Source organism: Staurois parvus, unplaced genomic scaffold, assembly GCF_062004578.1.
Source record: "Staurois parvus isolate SC_StPar_1 unplaced genomic scaffold, SC_StPar_1.0 ptg001417l, whole genome shotgun sequence".
Lineage (NCBI taxonomy): Eukaryota > Metazoa > Chordata > Amphibia > Anura > Ranidae > Staurois > Staurois parvus.
In genome coordinates this window covers 302,543-327,457 of record NW_028319213.1, presented here as the reverse complement: position 1 = coordinate 327,457, position 24,915 = coordinate 302,543, and the positions used below count along the sequence as shown (strand labels likewise).

At 42.0% G+C, this 24,915-nt stretch overlaps 1 protein-coding gene across 1 annotated transcript in view; it reads left to right on the top strand.

The window, feature by feature from the left end:
• Positions 1 to 22,517, top strand: part of LOC149436154 (low-density lipoprotein receptor-related protein 6-like) — an 83,831-nt gene extending 61,314 nt beyond the window's left edge. The window contains exons 13-21 of the mRNA XM_089661963.1: positions 180 to 370; positions 4,100 to 4,309; positions 6,321 to 6,446; positions 8,124 to 8,360; positions 9,292 to 9,402; positions 9,886 to 10,116; positions 13,125 to 13,261; positions 13,366 to 13,463; positions 15,157 to 22,517. Of these exons, the coding sequence (XP_089518089.1) occupies positions 180 to 370; positions 4,100 to 4,309; positions 6,321 to 6,446; positions 8,124 to 8,360; positions 9,292 to 9,402; positions 9,886 to 10,116; positions 13,125 to 13,261; positions 13,366 to 13,463; positions 15,157 to 15,439 (1,624 nt within the window). The 3' untranslated portion in view covers positions 15,440 to 22,517. The remainder of the gene's footprint in view (positions 1 to 179; positions 371 to 4,099; positions 4,310 to 6,320; positions 6,447 to 8,123; positions 8,361 to 9,291; positions 9,403 to 9,885; positions 10,117 to 13,124; positions 13,262 to 13,365; positions 13,464 to 15,156) is intronic.
• Positions 22,518 to 24,915: the final 2,398 nt, after the last annotated feature.

The window sequence follows — 24,915 nt, the reverse complement described above, 5'->3', positions numbered from 1 at the left end:
GCACCCTTGCCACCCTGTAGCAGTATTTCTGTTATAGGGCTGACAGGAATCGGTTAAGTATAATTGCCAGTACATAGGTTGATTTTGACTTTTTCCTGGAGGTATGCTTTACTCTCACTAATAAAACTTTAAACAAACTTGCATACGAACTGATCTTCTATTGCTCTCTTTCCTTTCAGGTACATGTATTTCACCAACTTACAGGAACGTTCAGCCAAAATAGAGAGAGCGGCTCTTGATGGGACAGAGCGAGAAATTCTCTTCTTCACTGGCCTAAGTAAACCCATCGCCTTGGCTCTAGATAACAAATTAGGAAAACTGTTCTGGGCTGATTCAGACTTGAGGCGGATAGAAAGCAGCGATCTATCTGGTAAGAAAACCCATTGCTTTGGAGCTGAACTAAACTAAAATTAAAAGCATAAAACATTTTGTATATATGAAATATTTATGGAAATGAAATACTGTGGGCAGATTAGCTGTGCTTGCCTAAATTTCACCCCGCCCTCAATCCCTAACGGTTTTTTACAGTAACCCCGTTAAAAATGGCTTGACATCGTTTACACACTCTCAGCCAGAAGGTGGTTTGTTTTTTGGAATTTTTCAGACATTCATTTTGTATTTTTTATAACTCCTACAGTACAGAACCCAAGTTCACTTAAACCTTGAGTAAGGGTTACATGCTGCCACAGGTCAGGTAAGGACATTAGCAAACAAAGTTGTTTAGACATCCCCTAAAACCCCTCTGCTCCCTGCAATCTTCAGTTCTTTGCCAGTGTACTTAGCTAATGGACAATCTTTCTACTGAAGGCAGCTTGCTGACCATATTTCTGACATTACTGGAAGATTGAAGACTTAATTTGGTAACGCTGGGCCAGCCTGTAACATTGTTTTTCCACTCCATACTCTACTTATTACCCTTACCTTTAGTACAACAGTACATCGCTGTGTTGTTATTTGCAGTTCCAGGGCAGTGGCGGTATGATTACCAGTAGTTCCAGTCTCTGAAGACATGGCATGCCCTTGTAAAGTGGGGAATTTCACCTTGTGGTTTAACCCCTGAGAATGTTCCTGTTCCCTGGTGTCTTCCTCTGGCCCCCTTCCCCTACACCCAGTTCTCACCCCACAGCTTGGACACCGAAGCATTGCTGTGGGAAGTGAGAGAACCTTAGGCCAAGACCAAGTTACATATTTTGTGACCACTTTAAACTGTTTTGCCACATGTGCTGTGACTCATTTGAACATACAGTGGTCCATTCTGTGTGCATAGGCCCTCTGGCTTCAGCACCATTGAGTGTATTACTTTGCTGAAAACAGGTACAGCAAAGCTCCAGCTGCTACTCTACTCCTGTTTGTGGCTTGGGTCGTCACATCAGTCTTCGTCTGGTTATTTAGCGACCTCAGTTGTGGGATAAAGAATGGCTGCACCCCTTCTTTGCACTGATCCGCACAGGGGATCTCCTCACCCACATGGCAGACATCGGATGCGGGGGCTGGCTAGCACACTACACACAGGACTATGAGCAGGTTGTACAGGGTTCCTCTCAAAACTCTGCACCTGAGTCCTTGGACCTCAGTCTCCTGATATTTCCTGGTGTACTCCCTATATCTTCTTTTTAACTAAAGGGGGTGGCTCACACTGCTCCCTGTTTGTTCACCTGTCTTGCCTTGGACTCACTTTGGTTCTGTTTACTCAACAGAAGACTCTTTTAGCCCCTTCGGGTTATTCCTTTGGCTGACCTTGTAAGGTGCATTTTCCTTAACTATCATTTCAGCAAGATGGGTTCCAAAACTGGCAGCCTTATACGGTAAGAAACCCTTCTTCATTCTTTATAAAGACAAGGTGGTTTTGAGGGCCCAGGCCTCTTTCCTCCATACAGCAGAAATAAATTTCCACTGTCACAAACTGAGCAAGCAGGCTCCTCATTGCAGAGAAGACATGCAATGTCTCTTCTGCAATAAAATACACCTACCTTGCCTGTGGGCCCTCAAAAAGGTTGTCTTGCATCTCATTCCACCATCTCTAGGTGGATTAAGCAGGTTATCACTAAGGCTTATGCTCTGAATAGGGCTCCTCCTTTCCCTCTTAAGGCTCACTCATCTCTTTCAGTCAGTGCCTCTTGGGTTTCTCAGTGCCAGGCATTTTTCTTAGATTTTCAAGGCTGTTGTTGGTCCTAAAAGTATATGAAGGTTTATCAGGTGGTTGTTCAGGTCTCAGCTGATGCCAGCTTCAGCCAGGAGGTGCTTCAAGCCACTCTTTTGAGTTGAGAATCTGATTCCCTTGTTGGGGCATGTTCGCTTGTTTGATGTGTTGCCCACCCTTCAGGTGTCTTGCTTGGGGATGTCCCATGGTCGAGTTTTAAAGGAACCTGTGTCCTGTATTGCAGGGATGCTCAACTTTTTGAAGAGCGAGGGCTACTTAATTGATTTGGTAACCGGTCATGGGCCACAATGAAATGAAATGTATCAGAATTTCAAACTTTTTATTTTGAATAGCAAATTGTTCTCCTGCAGTCGCTGAATGCCACAGGGAGGGAGAGGAGAAGAAGCCAACTTTTACCAGTTGCAGGAGGAAAAGGAAGAGGATCTGTTCCTGTGTATGTTGTCCTCGCCGTCCCTCCTGTCCAAGTGTAAAACAGAATGTGCCCGTGAGGACGCATGGGATGGGATCTCGGTTGCGACCCCTGATGCCACACCATTGTTTGAGGGTGTGTCAAAAACACATCTCAACTATGGGGTTTTACCAACCCCCCAAACCTCAAATGTAAATTGTGCACCTGCAGCTTTCCTGTATGTACATGTTGCAGATGCGGTGCACTTTCTGAAAGTACACCAAAACTCCTGCATTCAGACGTTGCACTTATGGATCAGTGTGAAAGCAGCCTAATAGTTAACCTTTTATAGGTGCCAGTATGCCCATTGCAAAAGCACAGTGTAGGTGTTAATACACTGACCTTCTTTTCCTCTTCCATCTTCTGCTGGCATCGCTTTACAGGCTGCTAGAAAGGTTGCAGGTGAAGTGCACTTGGTATCCCTCCACCTGGGACAGGAGCCGGTGCTACAGAGGAAACCTCATCTTATGCGGCACCTGCTCCCTCTGCTGCCAGCGCTGGCTCAATGCACTCTGATGCTCTGGGATGGCAGGATCAGATCAAGATGAGAGTTGCTGATCCTGGGCATGCGCTTCCCTGGTCTGAGCTCGAGAGCCACATCAGAGGGCTCCAAGGGCCACCGGTTGAGCACCCCTGCTGTACTGTATGATTAAAAAAAAATTATTTTTGACTCGCGTGTAAAATCCTTTCCGTACAGTACAGGACACCGGTTACCTCCCCTTTGTCTTGGTGTCTTTCTCTGATTACTTGCAGAAATACCGAGGATTTCTGGAAGCGGGACAAGTTATATGGGTTGTCCTTACAACTTTGCAAGTGTCCTAACCTGAACATGGTAGTGTGTTACCCATGGTCAAGATTGAAAGTAGCTTGTGTCCTGTACTGTACACTAAGAAAAAGATTTTATAGGTAAGCCAATACCCGCCCCCCCCAAAAAAATAAAATTTGGTAAAAAATGGCCAATGTTTCCTTGCTTTTGCCCCTCTCCAGCAGTGTCCCCACCTTCCCCTTTAGGTTCAGCACCTGATGTCCTCTTCAGGGCAGAGTGACTCTGGGTTCATAGGACAATGTGCAGAATGACACTAGTCAGTGTTTTTACTCCAACCTCCCGCCCCCAAGGGGGCACATGATCGCATAGGCTGGGCTCATGGTACTTTAGGACTGAATGGTGCTCACATGTCAGCATCACCCAATCTAGGAAAAAGCCCACCACTGAAACAAAGAGAAGAAAAAAGCTGAAGTGGTGTCATTGGACCAGTAAGAAGACATAAAGAAAAAAGGTATGTAAAGGTGTTTGCAAAACAATAAAAAATTCCTGGGGAAAGGGGGTTTCAGGAGGAAGGGGGGAAGTACTGAAGTTCTATTTTTAAATGCTAATGAATTTCTATGGGAAGCATAAGTTAATTGGGCTATCACATAATGTGTAAAACCAAAAAACTATGGTTTTTGCTTAAGAGTTAATAATAATAATCATATTCACCTCTTACCTTCAGGGGGGAACCGCATTGTCCTTGAGGACTCCAATGTGCTGCAGCCAGTGGGGCTCACTGTCTTTGGCAATCACCTTTATTGGATCGACAGACAGCAGCAGATGATTGAGCGCATTGAAAAAACGGGACGTGAAGGACGCACCAAAATCCAGGCTCGTATTCAGTTTCTGACTGACATCCATGCAGTGACTGAGCTCAGCATGCAGGAATACAGTGAGTGTCCACATAGTATCAGGGCTACATTATACTCTGCCATGGCCGAACGGGCTACCACAGCTCTGCAAGGGGGAATTGTTTTATATTGAATAGTATCATTTGTTTTGTCACACCTCAGTGTTGGGTGTAAAACAGGGGTCAGCAACCCGTGAATCATGACCTACTTGTCGATCATAGCCAGCCAAAAGGTAGATATCGAAAATTGCTTTGCCGGTCCTTCCCCTCAGCCTCTGCTGCTCTCATCTTCCCAGCAGAGTGGAGATCTGGAGGCAGCAAAGTGGACGAGGGCGGGATCTTGAGCTGCAGCAGTTAACCAGCAGTTAATTGATTGTTAGGAAGTTGGGCGGTCCTAGTAACTAATCACAAGCTTGTTGATATGAAAAGTTGCCACCGGCAGCTCCTGCTTCTGCCCCTCATTAAGTACTGTGTTGCCTCCTGCTCTCCGCTCTGTTTGTCCATATTACAACGGGTAGGAAAATGCTACCTGCACACTCCTGTTTGTGTCTAGGGGATGATATGGTGGAAGCAGAGGACACTGCTATGTGGGGAGGGGACGAGAGGGGCTGCGGACAGTTTGGTGGGGAGGGGGGTGATGTGAAGGGGGCAGAGGACACTGCTATGGGGAGGGCAGAGGGGCAGCCAACACTGCTATGGGGGGGAGCAGCAGACACTATAATGGAGGGGCAGAGGGCACTACAGTGTGGAGGCAATGTGGAGGAGGCAGAGGACACTGCTGGGGTAGGGGGAGAGCAGGGGGCAGACTGCACTACAGTGGTGGGGTGATGTGAAGGGGGAGAGGACAATGCTGGAGGGAGAGCAGAGGGGCAGAGTGCACTACATTGTGGTGGTTGATGTGAAAGGTCCAGAGAACCCTGTTATGGTGGTAGTTGGAAGGGCAGACACTACAGTGAGGATAGGGGGGGGGGGTCCCAATTTGAAAGGGGCAGGGTTGATGTGAAAGGGCCAGAGAACCCTGCTATGTTGGTAGTTGGAAGGGCAGAATCTACAGTGGGGGGGGGGGGTGTCACAGTTTGAAAGAAGCAGGGCACAGAGGGGAGGGGTGGTGGTGGGTCAAACAGAGGGGTAGAGGACACTATAGTAGGGGGATGGTGATGTGAAGGGCAGCAGAGTATACTACTGTGACGTGATGTAATGTTCATGCTATCCTTTTATTGGGGGCTTGATGGTGGGTTGTTTTTTTTTTTTTTTAAAAGGCTTTCCCTGTGGTTGCTCATATGAGGAATTGGGGGTTCCAGTATCCCCAGGACCATGATCCTTAGGAAAGAAAATTGTCAATCTCTAATGGATTTAGAAAATTTTAAAGTAGAGCTAAAAGCATGTTACTGTCATCATTTGTTGGCAGATGGCAATTGTTTTGTAAGCTTTACTTCAGAATGTTGGATAAACACCTTTTTTTTTTAAAAAAAAAAGCAAAACTAAAAGCAATATATTTTTTATTTTGGATAGAGTAAGAATTTGTTTTTGCCATTGGGGAGATTTCCCTTCGCTTTCTGTCTCATTGCCAAAACAGGAAGTGAGATGAAATCTCTCCAAAGTGAGGGAATCCCAGGGTGTGACCAGAACTAGTGTCCCATTTGGAAGGTTCCCCTCTATTCCTGTTTTGGTGTCAACCCAAATTTTGGCTTTTTCTTTTACTCTTCCTTTTGATGATAACTGGAAATAGAATAGCCTGAATCCCACTAACTGGGACACACAGGACATTAAAAACCTAACAGGGATCCTAATCTCTTCACTCAATATCCAAAATTTAAAAAAAAAAAATGCCTTTTAATTACACTTTAAAACATGTTTTTGGCTGAAAAGTTTTCTCATTGCATCCTGTTCTGACAGGAAGTTAGGGTAACGCTCCCTGACAGGAGCACAGACTGCAATAAAAACCTTAGCAAGTCTCTAACCTGTTTCACACTGTCCAAAATAAGTTTTATCATGCTTTGCAAACCTGACATAATATAGGATTTGTTTTCATGTTTTTCTTCTGTTTTTGCAGAGGAGCATCCATGTTCTCAGGATAACGGTGGCTGTTCCCACATTTGTATTGTAAAGGGAGATGGAACAACTCGCTGCTCCTGCCCCATGCACCTGGTGCTTCTCCAAGATGAGCTGTCTTGTGGAGGTAGGAAGCTGCTTCCCGTCATGGGGATATCTGCTGTTCTGTGGGAATTGGAAGGTTTCTTGTGAATATGGAATATGTAGAACATCTACACTGTGGATTGTGCTGTTTGATCATAAAGACATTTACCTAGAGCAGGGGTAGGCAGCTTTAAAGAGGTGGAGATCTACCTGAACAACATGGGAGAAGTCAAAGATCACCAGGCGGCACAGTGTTGTCTCTTCACACCTGATTTAAACAACTAATTGCCATACTACCATGTTGCAGTCGTGTACATTGTACACAATCATGGGCCTAAATCAGGTAGTGAGGAGGCAATATGTTGTCTCCTCACTTCCTGTCCTCCCTTATAAGGCTGTGCTGCGGTTTACCTGCACCGTGCGTGCAGTACAAGTGCACCTGCGGCTTTCCTGGGTTAGCTGCGCTTTGCCATAGACTTCTATTATATCCTGTGGGTTTGGTGCTCTTTCAGGAGTTTTGGTGCGCTTTTAGAAAGTGCACCAAACCCGCAGGATGTAATTGACGTCTATGGCTAAGCGCTGCTTACCCGCATTAAAGCTGCCGGTACACTGCACTGCACCGCACCCATGGCATTTGTAAACCGTAGTGCATCAGTGTGAAAGCAGTCCTAAACTATTGTGCCCAGTATATTACTTTACACTGACCTGAAGATCTCTTCTTTCCTGCTACTGGCACCACTCTGGAAACCGCTAGCCGGGATAAGAGGTGGAATGCAATATCACTCCGCATGGGAAAGGGGCTAGCACTACAGAGGAGGCATCGGCTTATGCAGCTCTTGCTCCCTACACATTTCCAACTTCACAAGTAGTCACTTTGCATTGCACTTTGTTTAATCCCCTGGGATGGTGGGTCAGCAAGCCCAGATCGTGATCTACCAGTCACCTGGCCATGATCTACTTGTTAATGATCCCCGGCTTACAGTTTAATCATACTTAAAGCTGAACTCCAGCCTTTGCTTCTGTCTTGCACAGTTGTACAGGCTCCTCTCCTGTGCTGAAAATATTTACTTTGATTTCACTGCACACTGTGAGCTTCTCACTTTATATTTTAAAAATATTAAGTTTGGCTTCTTCATACAAGGATTGCTTTTTTTTTTAATTAATGATTGGACTGCTGTAGGATAAGTATTTCTTTGAAAAGGTTAGTGGTGGAAGGTGCTTATATTGTATAGTGCGAGAATTGAGAATTTTGCCTGAAAAAAGCTTGTCTAGGACAGCCTTTTTCAAACTTAAGTAGCAGGGACCCCTAAAATAACAGAAGTCTCAAGGAACCCTTGCTAATAAAAATATTTTCAGTAATAATAAAATAGTGAGCTACATAATTAATGGCAGAGTCAAAAGAAATACAGAAAGTGAAAACTGCAATGTTCCCTCACATTGGTGGTCAGTGAAGCATTCATTAGTGAACGTTCACACTAGTGCACAAGGGGAGAAATTCTCTTTAGCTTAAAAGATCATTGAAATTAGTGCTTACTTATCTGAGCTGCAGAAATTGCGATTTGCAACCTCTATATGAACCCTGGTTGAGAGGGCCTGTTCTAAGAGGAAAGGAGGATTTGGCAGTAGAAATTATGCAGTGTTAATTCGCATCTTCACATGTCACATTTGAGAGTTGCAGGTCATGAGATCCCTGGTTTTAATATTGTGTGTTCTTTTTTAGAACCCCCAACCTGTTCCCCTCAGCAGTTCACCTGCTACACGGGGGAGGTAGATTGTATCCCTGCTGAGTGGCGATGTGATGGTTTCACGGAGTGTGTGGATCACAGTGACGAGCAAAACTGCCCTATGTGTTCTGATACCCAGTTTCAGTGCGCCAGCGGGCAGTGTATAGAGTCCTCACGAAGATGTAATGGCGATGCAAACTGCCAGGACAAGTCTGACGAGAAGAACTGTGATGGTACGTGCCAATAATACAGAGAATACAACACACCTAGCCCAGAATGGTCTTTATAATTATTTATGCTGTGTGATTAGCTCATACAATTTGAGAACTATTCAGATCTAGTAGGTTCTTTCCTTTCCCTTTCCCTTTTCCTTTTTCTTTTTCTTTTCTTTCTTTCTCCCAGTGCGAATGACAGATCCAGCCCTGAGTTCCGAGCCTGCTTAGCAAGACGGCCCTGGGGACACACTCACCCCCACCATAATTTCCACTCGCCAATGCGAGGAGGCGAGTGGAAATTTCAAGGCCTTCCCTATCATTTACATTTAGATTTCGACCAGATAATCTCCCTGCAGATAACTAAATAAGGCCAGAGATACAGCACAGGCGTGGCGTACCTCTGTAAGTAGGTCTTGATTACTGCAAATTTCCAAAACCAACAACTGGTGGTAATTCTTTAAGAATTTGTCACTGTCATAGCAATAGATTCTAAAAGGGGCAGTAGTAAGAACTAACTGAATTGGCAGCACATACCAGTAATGTTACCCACACTGATGCAAATTCTCGCCTGGATTAGGCGCAGGTACTTCTTAAGGGGACAATCTTCAGAAAAGTGGCATTGGAGTCATTATGAATTCCCCGGAGTATTATAAATGAGACCTATTTATGGGAATCAGCACCTCCTTCCTCCTGCTGGTGATCCCTTTAGTGATAAAGATCTTTATAAAGCAATAAGGACCTCCTTTCTCCTGCTGATGATCCCTCTATTGATGATTAATAATCTATAGATGGTAATCAGGACCCTCTTCAGTCTGCTTGCAATCCCTCTAGTGCTGCATCTCAGAATTTTCATTTCCCCCCTGGGAGACCCACACTGCTCATTTTTCAATGATCTTATTGGTCATATATCTGTGTAAATACTGAAAATTGCTGATTCTTATCTTCTCAGAAATCTGCACACCAGACCAGTTTCACTGCGGCAGTGGACAGTGCATCAGCAAACATCGGCGGTGCGACCACAAGCGAGACTGTAGCGACAGCTCTGATGAACTGGGTTGCTGTAAGTGATCCGCAAGTCACTGTACAAAAATATAAAACTGGTTAATTTAGGTATTCCAGCAAAATTCTGCTCAACCAGTGTAATGACCTGAAATCTCACTTTATTTCAGAACCCCACATAGCAGCCGCAGGTTTAAAATTGATATGCAGTAGGAAAGACTACTCTGTAAAGTGATTGCAGAGCAGAGGGTGGGGGTGTGGAGGAAGTTTTTTGGGCTATGTGAAGGAGAGGGCCCAGGGTGAGTAACAGCAGTGTGGTGATAGTGGAAGTGCAGGAGGTGGGGCAAGAACTGCATTTTTGTCACCCCCTTATGTTAGGCAGCTAGAAAGCAAATTGGTGGTGTGTGCGGGGAATCACAAAAGTATTTAGCATCATTATACAATCTGTGGCAGGTAATACTTGTATGTATTTAATTTAACTATTTAACTGGTTTTGGTCTTTAATTTGCTGTAATCTGACATTACACTTTTTTGATCCTTCTAGACCCTACAGAAGAACCACCTCCACCCTCAACCAACACCATTGGCTCTATCATTGGGGTTATTCTTACGGTTTTCGTGGTGGGCGGAGTTTACTTTGTGTGTCAGCGTGTGCTGTGTCCCCGCATGAAAGGTGATGGAGAGACCATGGCTAATGACTATGTTGTGCATGGGCCAGCCTCTGTACCGCTGGGTTATGTCCCCCATCCCAGCTCCCTTACTGGATCGCTACCTGGTGAGGAACATGTGTTTTGTGTTTGTATATTTGTATCCAGTGCACCTAGCTGAGCGAAACAGAAAATAAAATCCTTCAATGGGGTCATTTGTTCGGGCAATACATGATTGAGAGGTTTGGCCTCCTTTTGAAGAGATTTCTTTTATTTGGATGAGCCTGGAAATTTTCCTTAATGGGTAATATTGAAGCACTATTGCTCCTTTTAAGAAGGAATGTTTATCTCATGAATGAGGCTAGATGTTTTAATTAGGCTATGCATTTTGATAGTTTTCAAATCCGGCCCCCTGAAAAACATTCCCTTGTGCATCAGCAACCATCCAAACCGTCTCCTATTACATCAAGTGAAGGAGGATTCAGTTTTGGGCAAATGTATATTTGGGTAAAATTTTCAAACCACCTTGATCCTTTACAGATCTTGAGACCATCTGTACTCTGTACATGAAGTGGTCACTTGCTTGCACCAATAATGCTAGTATGATGTTACTGTCTCCTCTCAAGAACGGCCAACTAAAGCTGGCCATAGATGTGTAGGATTTCAAATGAAAATTCTTAGGAAAACAAGATTCTAAATTTCTCTAAACATTAGTGGATTAAATCCACGTTAATTTTTCGAAAGCAGTGACGAGGAGTAGGACAGAAAATTTTATCGATTGAACAAATTTCTGTTCATTCTAAAATCAAATGTTGAAAGAAAATTAAATCTTTAAAACCATAATTGAATGTTCTTAGAATATTCTGACATTTTTTCTTAAGACTTTTCCTCAGAATTTTAGTTCAACATTCTATCCATCTATGACCAGCTTTAGGCAGCCCATGTATTGGTATTCTCCCCCCCCCCCCCCCCAACTAGTAGGTTGAAAGAAAAAAAAAAAAGACCCAATTTCCCCCATCTACACATTCAAGGTGGGGGGGGGGGGGGGAAATCGCCAGCAGAGCTATTGTGTTCTGACAGCAGGGAGACTTCACTGCTGTAAGAATGCAATGATCAGTGCTGCTGGACATAGCCGGCAGCGCTGACTGCAGAACGTTTACAACGGACTAGCTTTACAGAAGTTGATCTGTAGATTGACTTCTGTGCAACCAGTCTGCCCCATGTATGGATCAAAATTTGACCGGTAACTGCTGTAGCAGACAAATTTTGATCCACATCTGGCTGGCTGTAACTGTAGGTTACATCTAAAATGTTTTGTTATATCCCCCACATGAAGATCCCTGCATAGAGGAATTATAGGTGGAGCGCTCATGCTGGCAGGGTGTATAGACTGTGTTTGCTCTGTGGCCCTTTGTTGTGGCTTTTATATTTGATTTCTTCTGAGGATGTAGCCAGTATCTTATTGCAGAAATCAATGAACAGCCACATCTGACCCCCTGTGAAGCTATTGTGGAAGTCAGTGGAGTCATGTTACATCCCTGCTTAGGGACACAATGTGTGGAGTGGAGCTCTCCTCCTGCCCTCTGGGCTTTTCCTTTAACTGCCTCTAGTGTGTGTGTGTACACCAGCATTTTCTTACAGAAATGTTCCCAAAACGTTAGCTGTTCACATCCCACCAATCATATCTTTTCTCAGGTCTAGGTGTGCCATCTGAAAACCCGCAGTTTATTTGTGCTGAATTTCTGCATGATACCATTTTAGCATGGAGATTAGGGAAACCCTTAAATATGTGGCTAACAATAGTTTTTGGGGGTTTTGTTTGCTTCTTAAGGATTTCATACAATAACAAGTCATAAGCATTTTATGTATTCAAGTTAGACTCTATCATTGGTTCATAGATATAAAGAGTAGTTGAGCCAATGCTCTAGGTCAAATAATTGCATATTACTAGTTATACAAATCTAACTATCAAAGACTTCCTTGTAGTGAAAAATTATCTTATAGAAGGTTTCCATAATATATTCCCATTCAAATCATTTTTTTTTCTTGATCTTAGTCTAACTTATTATAAGATTACTTGGTGATACTGTCATTGCCTTGCTTTATAACCTTATTTCTGATGTGGGGCTGACAATGCTATTCAGCCACTATTCAAATAGCTAGTGCCCCAAGCACTGTCAATGCCCAGAAGCTGTGCTGGACAAAGCGTCCTAAGTGCCCAACACTTCTTGCATGCATAATTCATTATGCGTGAAAAAAGTACTTGGCACTTTAGAGGCTTTGTGAGATGCGCATGTGCTTTATTTGTTCAGGAGCTATTTAGCTGTAATTGTTTAGAATCTGGTGTTCAGTTGCCTTGGAAATTTTGGGCATAGTTCACTTCTGGTAGTTTTCAAGAGCTGCTCTGTTAAACGTCCACCAACCGCAGTGTTAAGATATACAAGATAATTGCAGTCAAGTAACTGTGTTGAAAATACACTTTAAAAGGTGAAGGCTTCTTCAGGGCTTGAGCAGTCGATGTTAATAAAATCAGAACAGAATGCACTAGGGGACCTGTGTTAAGGCTTAATGAAGACTAACATTTCTTGTCACTAAAGGCAATTGAGTTATGGGTGTGACCCACCACAATTTTATTTACTGATTTCACATAAAAGAATCGTTTGTGTACAAATGTATTTTGTACTTTTGAAAAGTGGGGCTTCCTGTGTCACCTTCAGTCATTGAGCAATGAATATGCATCTTCTGGTCTATCCAGTGAGCAAGATGCTAAACCAGGAAGTATCCTGATCAGCAGAGCTGTGTCTATCGCAGAATGCTGGTCAAAATTACAATTCCTTTGCAAAAAAACTCTAAACGTATGTATTGCAACTGTGCGTTTGGCTTTTTGCCTGGAGTTCAACTTTAATATTTTCTCATCAGTTCAGAAGCTGTAGTTAACTCTTACTCTGCCCTAATCATTGAAGTTATAGTCCGCATTGCTTAGTTTTATTGAGCCATAATTGGCCTTCAGTGATGGGATACACATTTCACATTAAATATGGTGGTGATAGTTTGATATTCTATAAAGTAATCTCAACCACTTAGAAGATCCAGAGCTTCTACTTCTATCATCTGATTGTCATATCTCTCTATTCAGGCATGTCACGAGGCAAGTCTGTCATCAGCTCACTGAGTATTATGGGTGGGAGTAGCGGACCTCCTTATGATCGTGCTCATGTGACCGGAGCATCATCTAGCAGTTCTTCCAGCACCAAAGGAACATATTTCCCACCTGTGAGTTTTCTCTACTGCTGTAGTTTTTTTTTTATTTGCTGCTAAAAATGCACATTTAACATTTTTGCTTTTTTTTTTTTTCCCCCTATCTCCTTAAATTGTAGATTTTGAATCCTCCTCCTTCCCCAGCCACAGAGCGTTCACATTACACTATGGAGTTTGGATATTCATCAAACAGCCCATCCACACACAGATCGTACAGGTAAGCTCCAGATGGGAGTTCTCATCTTTCCCTCATGTTCTAGTATTCAGTGGGCCCTTACTGTATGCAGGTTTTTTTTTCCCATTCCTTTTGTGCCATCTCTTTAAGAAATGTTGCCACTGATTGGGGAAAGTCACACTTCCTGGCTTTTCTTATCATGTGATCACTGTAATTGACTATCACAGGGATCAGGAGCCCTAGTTGGAGATCTTTTACCTCGTTGCTGTTCTGGTGACCACACAACATGAGGAGATACCTCCTTCCTCAAACAAGGACAGAGAAAGCAACAAAGCCCTAATAATGTTTTCACCCTTCCTAGCTCTGTTTAAAGTGTCTTACTTGTACAGTAAAGGACCACAGGCTGCAGGTTTTAGGCTGCTACATTCAGGTGATTGGACACTGACAAAGCTTTTGAACACTGCTCCTGGCCATACCCCTATAATCCCCTCCCACTCCATGGGACCTCGTATTTTTGCTAGTATCTTCAGGTGAAAAACTTGTCCAAAGTTTTTCTACGCTTAACCATTTTCCTTATTTTTGATTTATAGTCAACTTTCCACTGCCTTATTCTATAGTTTTAGCTAGGATAGCATCCAGATTGGTGTAATCTCAGTGTTGGGAACTGTACCTGGATCTCACGCTGTTGGGATGGCCTCTGATATTGCTTGGGTCACTGGATCCTTCTTTTGAGTGTTCACCTTGGTGCTGAGTGGGGAGCTATTCATGTCCAGGGTCATGGTCCATTCCTCTAGTTACCAGCTCCTGAAGCCTCCTCCATGGTACTGCCCTTCTTGTTAACCAAAGCTGGACCCAAACAAGGATCAGCAACATGAAAAGGTGTAAGACAGGTTTGTCGTGATTATCGAACCAATGCTGTAGCTTTATAGTAGATATAAGACTCCGTCTTTAAATAAGTGCACTGCAACTAATGGAAATATTAAGTTCATCTTTAGAACATGAACCATCTCTAAACCATTTTTTGTCCCAGGAGGTAGTTGTGTCTGTACCTCCAAAAGACAGGTTCAAGGTTTCCATTGAAACCTGTTCACTGTACCAAAACCCAACAAGGGTTTTTGTCATATCCTGGACCTAAACTTCCTAAACAAACACCTTTAAAATTACAAAGTTTTGCATGAAATACTTGGCATCCATAGACATCTATGATGCCTTTCTTCAGCACTCTGAAAGGACAGGTTTAGGCCTTTGCAGAGGGTGTGTCCTCAAAAGCTTCCCAGTGTCCAATCGCCTGACGGTACCAGTCTATAACCATGGTCTATGAATGTTCAGCCATTGTACAGTTTTTTGCTCCAAGATATGGTACTAATGGGCAAGTCAAAATTCCTTTTTTTTCCTTGCAATTTTCAGCATTTTATCTGTCATAATACCTGAAAAAGAGGTTTAAAGCTCCAAAAGCTTGTATTTTTAAAACATTTTGGTTAGCCACTAATCACTTTTTGCTTTCCCCACCTTGGTATTTACCTAAAATTCAGCTTTAAGCAGAATTGTTTGTGATCCTCTTGTTCTTGTGAAGCAGCAAATTCCTGCATGATCTAAAAATGCTTAAACTTGTAGTTGCAGTTGGAGTATTTAGGACCCTTTAGCTTTTGGGATATGGATATATTTAAATAGGCACAGAAACACAGTGTAGTTTGTTTGCAATACCGTGTTGATGGTTTTTGCTTTCTCTCTTCAGTTATCGACCATACAGCTACCGCCATTTTGCTCCTCCCACCACGCCATGCAGCACAGACGTGTGCGATAGTGACTATACCCCCAGCCACCGCCTGACCTCAACCACAGCGAAAGGCTACACCAGTGATCTCAACTATGACTCAGAACCGGTCCCACCTCCACCGACCCCACGCAGTCAGTACCTGTCTGCTGAGGAGAGCTGCCCGCCATCCCCTTACACAGAACGCAGTTACTCTCATCACTTATATCCACCGCCCCCCTCTCCTTGCACAGACTCTTCCTGAGATTCCAACCCCCCACTTGTATATACGCAAACCCTGTGGAGAGAGGGGGGTCCATGGAAAGCTTCATGTACAGTTCTATTTTCACAGAACTCTTCAGTGGCGAGCAAGGAGTTCAGCCAGTGGACCTATTTGTACATAATGAAAAAGGATATTTATATATTTTCTTAGATCACTCCATCATCCCTGTGCCATAAACCCAAAAACCCAGCTCATTCCCTCACAGATCCAATTTTTGTACAAAGGATTTTTGCTCTGCCAGTATATTGTACAAATATATATATAAATATCTATTTTTGCAACGTGAACACACAAAATGCCTTAAACGGATGCTGCGGAAGCAAAGAAGTCTTAATGCCAAAAAGATTCCGAGTGATTGTGAGCTACAGGAGACGTCTAAACTCAACTGGGGTAGGTGGCGGTATTCTGAGAGCAGCAGTTAGCACCAGTTCATCCTTCCTTGTGGCACTTCCTGGGTTGTCAATGTGTCTTTGACATTTGATTTGTTTCTAAGTTCAGCAAGATGAACACTAAACAGAAGCATTTTACCCATATAGAATTCTACTTTCCAAAGATGGTAAAATCTGTAATATGCCATGTGAACCAATTAGACTGCAAGATCAGAATGTTTTTATTATTGGGTTTTAACCGTTATACTCTGTTCTCTTCTGTGTTATTGGACAGGTCTACAGTGTTTTTACAAAAATGTGGGTTGCGCTGACTTAGATCAGGTTACTCCTAAGAGACTGGGTCCTGAGAACCTGCAGGGGCTCATCCTACACCACAGACTGCAAATGACAAGGCAAAAGTCCAGCTGTACTCCATGGAAATTCACAGGCTGGTAATTTTATTCATCTGGACAATAGAGTCCCTGATTGGGACCTCTTCCTCTGAAGAGGGGGGACCTCTTTGCCTTTATTATTCAAAGTTACCATCATTTGAATTTCCACGCAGTGCAGCAGTTCTTTTCCCTTGGATTTCTACAGTGTTATAACCTTTTACTGTGTAAATTTTAATTTTATGTGGTTTTTTTTTTTTTACTGTTTTTTAATTGTTGAAGAGACAGGGGCTCTTCCTGCCGTTAACCCAGGATTTTGCTCAGTGCGGGAGGCTTCCATAACTCTAAAGTGCCGTTGAAGTGAAGCACCTGCTCCCAACCTAGGACTGATTTTGGAACCTGGATAGGTTCAGCCTCTGTCAGTGACAAGCAACTTCATGATAAGGGTCCCCTTAAAACCGACATAGGCAGGTGGAATTTGGATGTTGCTGATCTTTTCCCGCGTGCTTCATTCAGGCAACAGTGTATGCATGTCCACATGAGAGGCATTTGCATCATTAGAAACTTGACACAGACCAAGAAATCCCAGACAGCACAGCGGAGACGTTAGATGAAGGTGTCCTATCATGTAGATGTTCTAATTTCTGCAGCATCAGAAGGAAGTTATCGAATGGCTGAGGACCTGAAATTTTAAGTTTTCTGTCAGGTGATGAAATTAACACATCCCCCTTCCACTTGTTACAAGAAAAAAATAATAAAATGTTGTGTTGATAGTTATAGCACAGTGATGCTTGTTAGCTTGGCCATACATGATTTTTTTAAAAAAAAATTAAATTTTTTTTTCCATTCAGTTAGGTTGCACGGAAAAAAAATGAGCCAATTCCTCCATCCACACATTCGAGGTGGATGGAGGAATCCTTCTGTCGTGCTATTGTGTTCTCATGACTGGGAGCCTTCCCCACTGTCTGAATACAATGATCAGTGTTGCTGGCTATAGCCAGTGGCACTGATCGTTCAAGAAATAACCCAACAGGTTGGTTGTACACAAATTGATCAATTGTTGATTGACTTGTGCACAACCAAGCCTGCCCCATACATGGTTTGAAACTTGGCTGGTCCCTGCTGAACCAGCTGAATTGTGATCCATGTATAGCCGGCTTTAGGGGATAGTTTGTACCTGTTTTCAGAAGCCTGCTGATCTGAGAAAAATATTTTAAGCTGTTTTATGACTTTTTCCCCACTTTTTGTCCTAGCACAGGTCCTGGAAATTCTATACTATCTGCTCTGTGACCCGCAAAATGAAATGTACCACTACTGTCATGTCAGAGATACATGCTGGGACAAACCACTAAAACCAGTGTGCAGGACTATTAACTGGAGCCCTCCAGCTTGCCTGTGCCTGTCAGATCACCAAAGTAGCTCGGTTTTGTGTTTAAAATGAACCTAAAGTGATCCAAAAGATGCCACAGGATCAGAACTATTTCACAGCAGGCAGCTCCTCTTAAATATTTTAGTTGGAATGTAGCCCCAAATCATGTAGTACTGTAGTATGCAAATTTCAGCCTGCTCTCCTGATAGACAACCTGCTGTCTCTGCAGTGGGTGGCTTCAGTGGCCATTAGAAAGATAAAGCTCAAGGCAGCTGGCCAGTATTTACATGCTAGATTACCCCACGAGTAAAGCTGACCTCTCTCCCATTATTTTAAACCACCAACATCTATGAAATGTTTATAGTAAAATATTTTAATATGGTTACTGACTTGCCTTTTGAGTTTCTATTTTTGCTAGTTTCATTGCTTTGGCTTGAAATCCTGCACCACCATTTTAAAAATTAAACTTAATCGGTGGCTGGCTTCTTCTTCCTTGTTCTCTGGGATAGCCCACCGATGGTGCCCCAACCGAAATCTTGTACATGTTCTGTATGAGATCTGAAATGGTTTATATATGCATTGTGAAGACTTATGCAAAGTAAGCTTCATTACGCCACCCAACACTCATTGCTGAAGCCATGGTAATGTATAAACAACAATTTGCACTAGCTTGCTTAAGGCCTGTGTGGGAGATCTGGAGTGGTTTGTTATTTATATGTTCCATGGCTTAATCTCTGCTTTACAAAAGAAAAAAAAGCCTTTTCCTTGACATCTAGCGGGATTTCACATAAAATCTTGTGAGCATTTGCTTTTTACCCAAAAGAGTTTTCTGGAAAGCACTGGTGACATAGCCTTCCCAGGGGACAGCTACCTCACCAGTGTCTTGCAAATTCCGGGAACAAAAGAGAAGCAAGTGTGATTTTATACCATTACTGTTTTAACATATGACCAAAACATGTTTACATGTTGTATAGGTTTGGGGGGAAAGGTCCGCTTTAAGCTTTTTGGGTCTGTCAGTAGATTATGTTTACGGTTTCATAGAATGGATTCTTGGATTACAGTATGTTCATTTTAACCCTTCTGTTGTCTGAGGTCTACTGGAGCTTACCCCGGTAGTCAAAGCCTGAAAAGTGTATTTTCTATTTTCCAAAGCTGCGAATGTTAAGTGTTTTTTTGTTTTGTTTTTTAATACCTTGTATGATGTAGATACTGTATTTGTATTTATAAACGCAAAATGTAACATTTTTCTAAAAGTGTATATCCCATTTATATATCCTTGCAGTATGTTCAGATAATTGCTTCGTGCAGTCACCAGAATGCAGGAGTTTAAAATGTGTCCATTAGTATTGGGGTTATGAAGGGTTTTGTGACTGTTTTGCTTTGTAATTGCACATTTTATGTTTGGATTAGATACACACTTTCATCCTTTTATAGTGTTACAGGAAAATCCAGCCTATTGAATGGTGCATGACGGCAGAAAAGCTGTTAGTCCATCATTGTAATGTTGACCTTATAGGAGGTGGTTGTTGGACTGTAGGACAGCTGCTGGCAGTCCATGTCACCCACCCTCCCCTCCATTCCCACAATGCAGTTTTTACGCACTCCAGGAGTGTCTCCGTTCTTGGACTCTTATGACTGCTGAATCCTGTAGTGATGTTCAGGTTGGAGTATGAAGCCATAGCAGGCAGCAGGGGACACAGGCATCCAGCACTCCAATTGTTCAATACCCAAGAGTCCTACAAAAGTTGCAGCGTTGGAATGGGGAAGAGTCCAGAGACATGGGCCATCAGAGGAAGATTCGCTATAAGTAATAGACCATGATAAAAAGTTTATTTTGTTCATTAAAATGAAACTAAAACCATCAATGTAACCGTTTCCCAAAACCGTTACATTCAGGGCATGTCCTGAATGATACTCAGTTTCTTGTACTCTCAATGTAACTGTCAAGCCTTCAAATGGCTGGTGTCATAACTGATCACATGTGCAGCGCCATGACAACAGCAGATCAGAAACTAAGATGGTAGCTTCCTTGAATGTGAAGAACAGCAGGGTTTAGTTCCACTGTTATTTACAGAGATTTTAATTCTAGAAGACTACTCTTAAACCATGGATAGTTATCGGTGAAGAGCCAATTAGTACACACATCCATTGACTACAACAGGAAAAAGAGTTCTACAATTGCAGGATTCTGATGCTGGTCCCTAGGTTTTGCCCAGCCTTGTCCTAGCAAAGTAAAAGTTAGCCTGCAATGTTGGATGGACAAAAAACAACTGGCGTGTGCTGTCATTTTAAACCAAATTGTAAAATGTTTACAAAGTTGTTAGCGCATGCAGACCAGTGTATTTAATCCCTCATTCTTACGTCATGGGAGCACCTTGTATGTACCATGATACATAATAGTGGGTTTTTTTTTTTGGTTTTTTTTATATACTCGGGCATTGGTCACTAACAACTAAACCATTTTAATTCCTTCAAAGACATGGGGAAGTCGGACCTGTACCTTTTGCATATTCACATGTGCACCAGTACAAAAAGTTTACAGATACTGCTTGTATGAAATTACATTTTCATGTGTGTGCTTTTTTTTAATTTTTAATTTTTTTTTTTTTTTTATCGGAGCAGTTATTCTGCTCTTCAGAAACATTCCCTCTTGCTGATGGCATTTTTATTTACTTCCCTTTTTGCAAATAATAGTTTTGTATTTTTTTAGATTACAAGATTTAGCCCTAGTTCACACGTGCTTTTTTTTTTGCACTTTAAACTACCAGATTCACATGAAATAAACTGTATTCCTATGGAGGGTGTTCACACGCTTGCAGTCCAGCTGTAGTGCGGTTTTGAAAAGGAGTCCTGTGCGAGTTTGGAGACCAAACTCATCCTGCTTGTTGGATGGATTTTCATATATAATTCTGTTGATCATTCTATTCTGCTTTATTGGAGAAACTAAAATGCAATGAGGTTTTGTGGTTCTGCTTGTCCTTGTTATATGAATCTCCAGCTACATAATCCTGTGAGGTTACTTCTATTACTTTTTGATAAAGGCACCCTGTCTTGCCCATTCAGAGCAATATGGCAGTGTCTGTGTAAGGACCTGTATCATCTGGTTTTGGGCTTGTGTTAAAGGCTTCAGTATGAGGTGCTTCTGAGATCATTCAGAATTCAAGAACAGATATATGTGGCTTGCAGTTGACCTCCTTCTGACCTACATTTGACCTGCTTCAAGTGGATTTTGCATTCCCATAGATTTGTATAGAAATGGAATACCTGCTTGAAGTAAAAGCCTGTCAACACATATTTGGTAACCTACCCCTGACCACCTTCTACTTACATCTTTAGTGCTTGACTGCCAATCCATCTTTAGAGAAAGTTGTTGCAAAATATCCAGCATTTTTCATGATCTTATTTCATGCAGGGCTCAGGGCTAGGCCCAAGCAGTGTTACATAAGTTCTCATGCATACTGGATGTTTTTACAGCGGCTGTTTTTGGCGTTTTTTTTTTCTACAACCAGTTAACTCCCCAGCATGTTATCCTGTGTTATCCATGCACACACAGACTGTAATCAATGGTTTTTGGCTGGAAAAAACCCCAGAACTAGTGGGTTTCTAGAGGAGTTTTGTAGCTGTAAAAATGCTCTAATGCTGTTAAAATGTGGCAAACTGGCATTTTTGTACATCTTCTTTTTTTTTTTTTTTTTTTTTAAGAAAACATTTGGTAAAAAAAACAGCTAAAAAACACAAATGTAAAAGAAAGGTTAAACGCTAATGCAAAAAAACACTAAACGTAACTTGTCTTTACACAGCTAACGTTACCAGCGTTATTAAAACGCCCAGTGTGCATGGAGCCTAATGGATAAACCAGATGGGCACCCCAGCAGGGGATCACTGTACAGGTGAGAAAAAAAAGTTCTCGGGAGTTTTACAGACCCTAACATAACCCTGACTAGGCAAGGTGATACTGTCTCTTTATAATTTAGTGTAATTTCCATTTATTAGGAAATGCTGGGAATGAGCAAGGGCTATCACAAGGTCTCTGGTACTGTGAACTCTAGACCTCTGCTCACCTTTTTAGCTTAGGCTGCTTTCACACTTGAGCGTTTTGTGGCTTACATATTCTCAACAACAAATTCCATTCATTGCAATGGCCCCTGTTCACACTCGGCTGTGAACAGGGGCCATTGAACTTAATGGGATTTTGCTTTTTGCGCGTCTGAGTTTTGAGCTACAAAACACTTAGGTGTGAATGGAGCCATATTTCCCAACTCTTCTCTACTGCTCACTTTGGCTTTTTTTTCTGTAAAAAGTCTTCACTTCTGCTGAATACTCTTTTTAATACAGATGGAAAAAGGCCAACAGCGAGAGTAGGACTCACACAGGTTCTTCCATAGTTAATACATCCAGGCTGTCAATCACAGAAACGGTTTTGATAGATGGGTGCATTCTCAGTGACATATCTGGTGGCTAGTGCATGAATAGGGCCTCCAGTCCTACTTGTCATATTTCCTATTCAACTTCTTGAAACACTCACCTGTATATTACATGTAAGGCCTCCTTTTAATTATAAGGACAGTGATGGCTAATTCGTGTGTGCTATGACTACGCGAGAAAGATTAGATAGAGACGGCACTGATCCTATATAAATGTCGTATCTGTGTTCAAGCTTTAACGCTTTTCCACTTCCCATCTCCTGCTGCTGGTACGACAGATCTGCACAAGGATGTATTGTTTTATGCTATCGGCCAACATTTGGTCATCTCAGAGCCACTCATTCAAAGTTTTTCTTTTTCATATATTTTTTTTGTAAAATATGGGCTTTATTTGGAAGCTGTGTATAATTAAAAAAAAAATCCAATGACCTTGTATAAAGTTTCATTATTACTGTAAGCCGAATTGTAACAAAGAATTAATTTTTATAATAAAACAAAAGCTTAAAACAGTGTTTTGAATATTGTTTTGGAGATGGTGTGACATTCTTGTATGCTAATGAATTACTAAACTTTAAAGTTATTGTATATGCACAATAATCTGTAGTGTGGATAGTAAACAAATTCGCTGCTTTGCAAACCTGGGAGACTGAAGCCTGGTAAAATGGCTGGTGCCAAAGAAAGGTTAGATTCCTGATGTTTTGAGGCAAAAGCCATTTGAGGGGGCTGGCTTTTTTTTTTCTTTTTATATGCGTAGTGTCCAACATCCGGCTGAATCTCTGAGAAAAGTATATTATGAAGAATACAAAAAAAGCCTTTCGAGTTTAAAAAAAAAAAAAAGTTTTGTTACAATTTTAACATTTACCACAGGCAAACATTAGATCTTATCAAACAGTACCAGATTTGCCAACCTCCCAAAGTGAAATTTACTGATACGACACAGAGATTTACTAACAGAGCCAATTTTGTACTATTGAAACACAGAAGATTCACGGACAGCCAAAATGACCATTTTCGTTGCAAATACAAATATATTTAAGCTACAAACATGTAGCTAGTGCGACTAGCAACGTACATAAGGTATAACAAAAGGCAAACCTACTTCCCTTTTACATGAAGGTCAGGTTGATGTAAGGGAGAACTTTGTGCTGAGTTTTATTAGAATCTTCAAGGTTCCCCTTTACAGTGCAAGGGGGGAACTCTGGACCTTGATGTAAAAAGGGAACACTATGGACTCTGATGTAAGGAGGAATGCTGTGGACTCTGATGTAAATGGAAAATCTGATGTAAGCAAGTCCCTGGTTACCAGAGCCCCACCTTGCACAAGAGCCCACAGGTTTCCCCCGACTCCAGTGTTCCCCTTTACATCACAGTCCACAAGGTTCTCCTTTACATCAATCATATAATACTGGTGCACAGAGGTGTGTTATCCAGAATATAGGTAAAAGTCAACCATAATAGTCAAGTGGCTGTGTGGGTGCTATACAGAGCCATGACCAAGAGAGTCCACAAAATAATCAAAGACTTTGGTGAAGGTAGTGGCTGCCTTCCTTTAGAGTGTTGCCAACTCTAAATAACAGAAGAAGAAAGAAAAAGAGGCGCCAAATGAGTGTAGTAGATTAGTAAGCAATGTAATGGCACAGGACAAAAGACACTCACAAGAGTAAATCTATAATAGGGCTCATCTGTAAATCCATGGGCTGCTCCTTTCCGTCCTGCAGGAAATGCCAGCTGCAATCCTAGGGGTTCATGGAGATGAAGATGGTCACCAGACTGACTGGAAGAGTTGGAGGCCTAGATCACAGAGACACACAGGTTACATGCTCTGAGCCGCTAGCTCCTTCTATAGGCCTAAGAGTATACTCCTATAGCTGCCAAATAGGAGGCGATGGTTGAATGCCATGATCGTGGGAAAACCGGTTCCAACAATATTAACGGTGGCATAAACTGGATGGCTGTACTAAACACCAGTTCCCTAGTTTCTGGCCATATAAAACAAATAAAAGTAAGAAGACAAGGAATAAATAACAGTAAATAAAGGGATACTAATAAACACTTTACATATTATCATTATCCAAAGGTAAAACGGCGAGGTCATGAATAACAAATATTGAGATAACGTTATGGGTAGTCTTGATATATGATGTTGGTGTGGGAATATACATGCATACAGTTATGTCCATATATATTTGGACACAGGCACAATTTTCATACTTTTGGCTCTGAATGCCACCAGAATAAATTAAAATGAACCAATCCAAATGAATTTGAAGTGCAGGCTTTCAGCTTTAATTCAAGGGGTTGAACATAAATATGTACACATTTTAGGAACTGCAACCATTTTTATACACAGTCCCTCCATTTTCAGGGGCTCAAATATAATTGGACAAATGAATATAATCATAAATAAAATGTTAATTTTTAATATTTTGTTGAGAATCCTTTACTGGCAATGACTGCCTGAAGTCTGGAACCCATGGACATTACCAAAGACTGGGTTTCCTCCTTTCTGATGCTTTGCCAGGCTCTAACTGCAGCTGTCTTCAGTTGTTCTTTGTGGGCCTTTCTGCCTTTAGTTTTGCCTTCAGCAAGTGAAATGCATGCTCAATTGGGTTGAGATCATGTGATTGACATTGCACATTGCAGAATATTCCACCTCTTTTACTTCAAAACTCCTGTGTTGCTTTTTCAGTGTGTTTTGGATAATTGTCCATCTGTACTGTGAAGTGCCGTCTAATAAACTTTACAGATACAATGAGGAACAGAAGTATTTGAACAACCTGCGATTTTGCAAGTTCTCCCACTTAGAAATCATGGAGGGGTCTGAAATTCATATTGTAGGTGCATTCCCACTCAGAGACAGAATTTAAAAAATAAATTCAGAAAATCGCATTGTATGATTTTTAAAGAA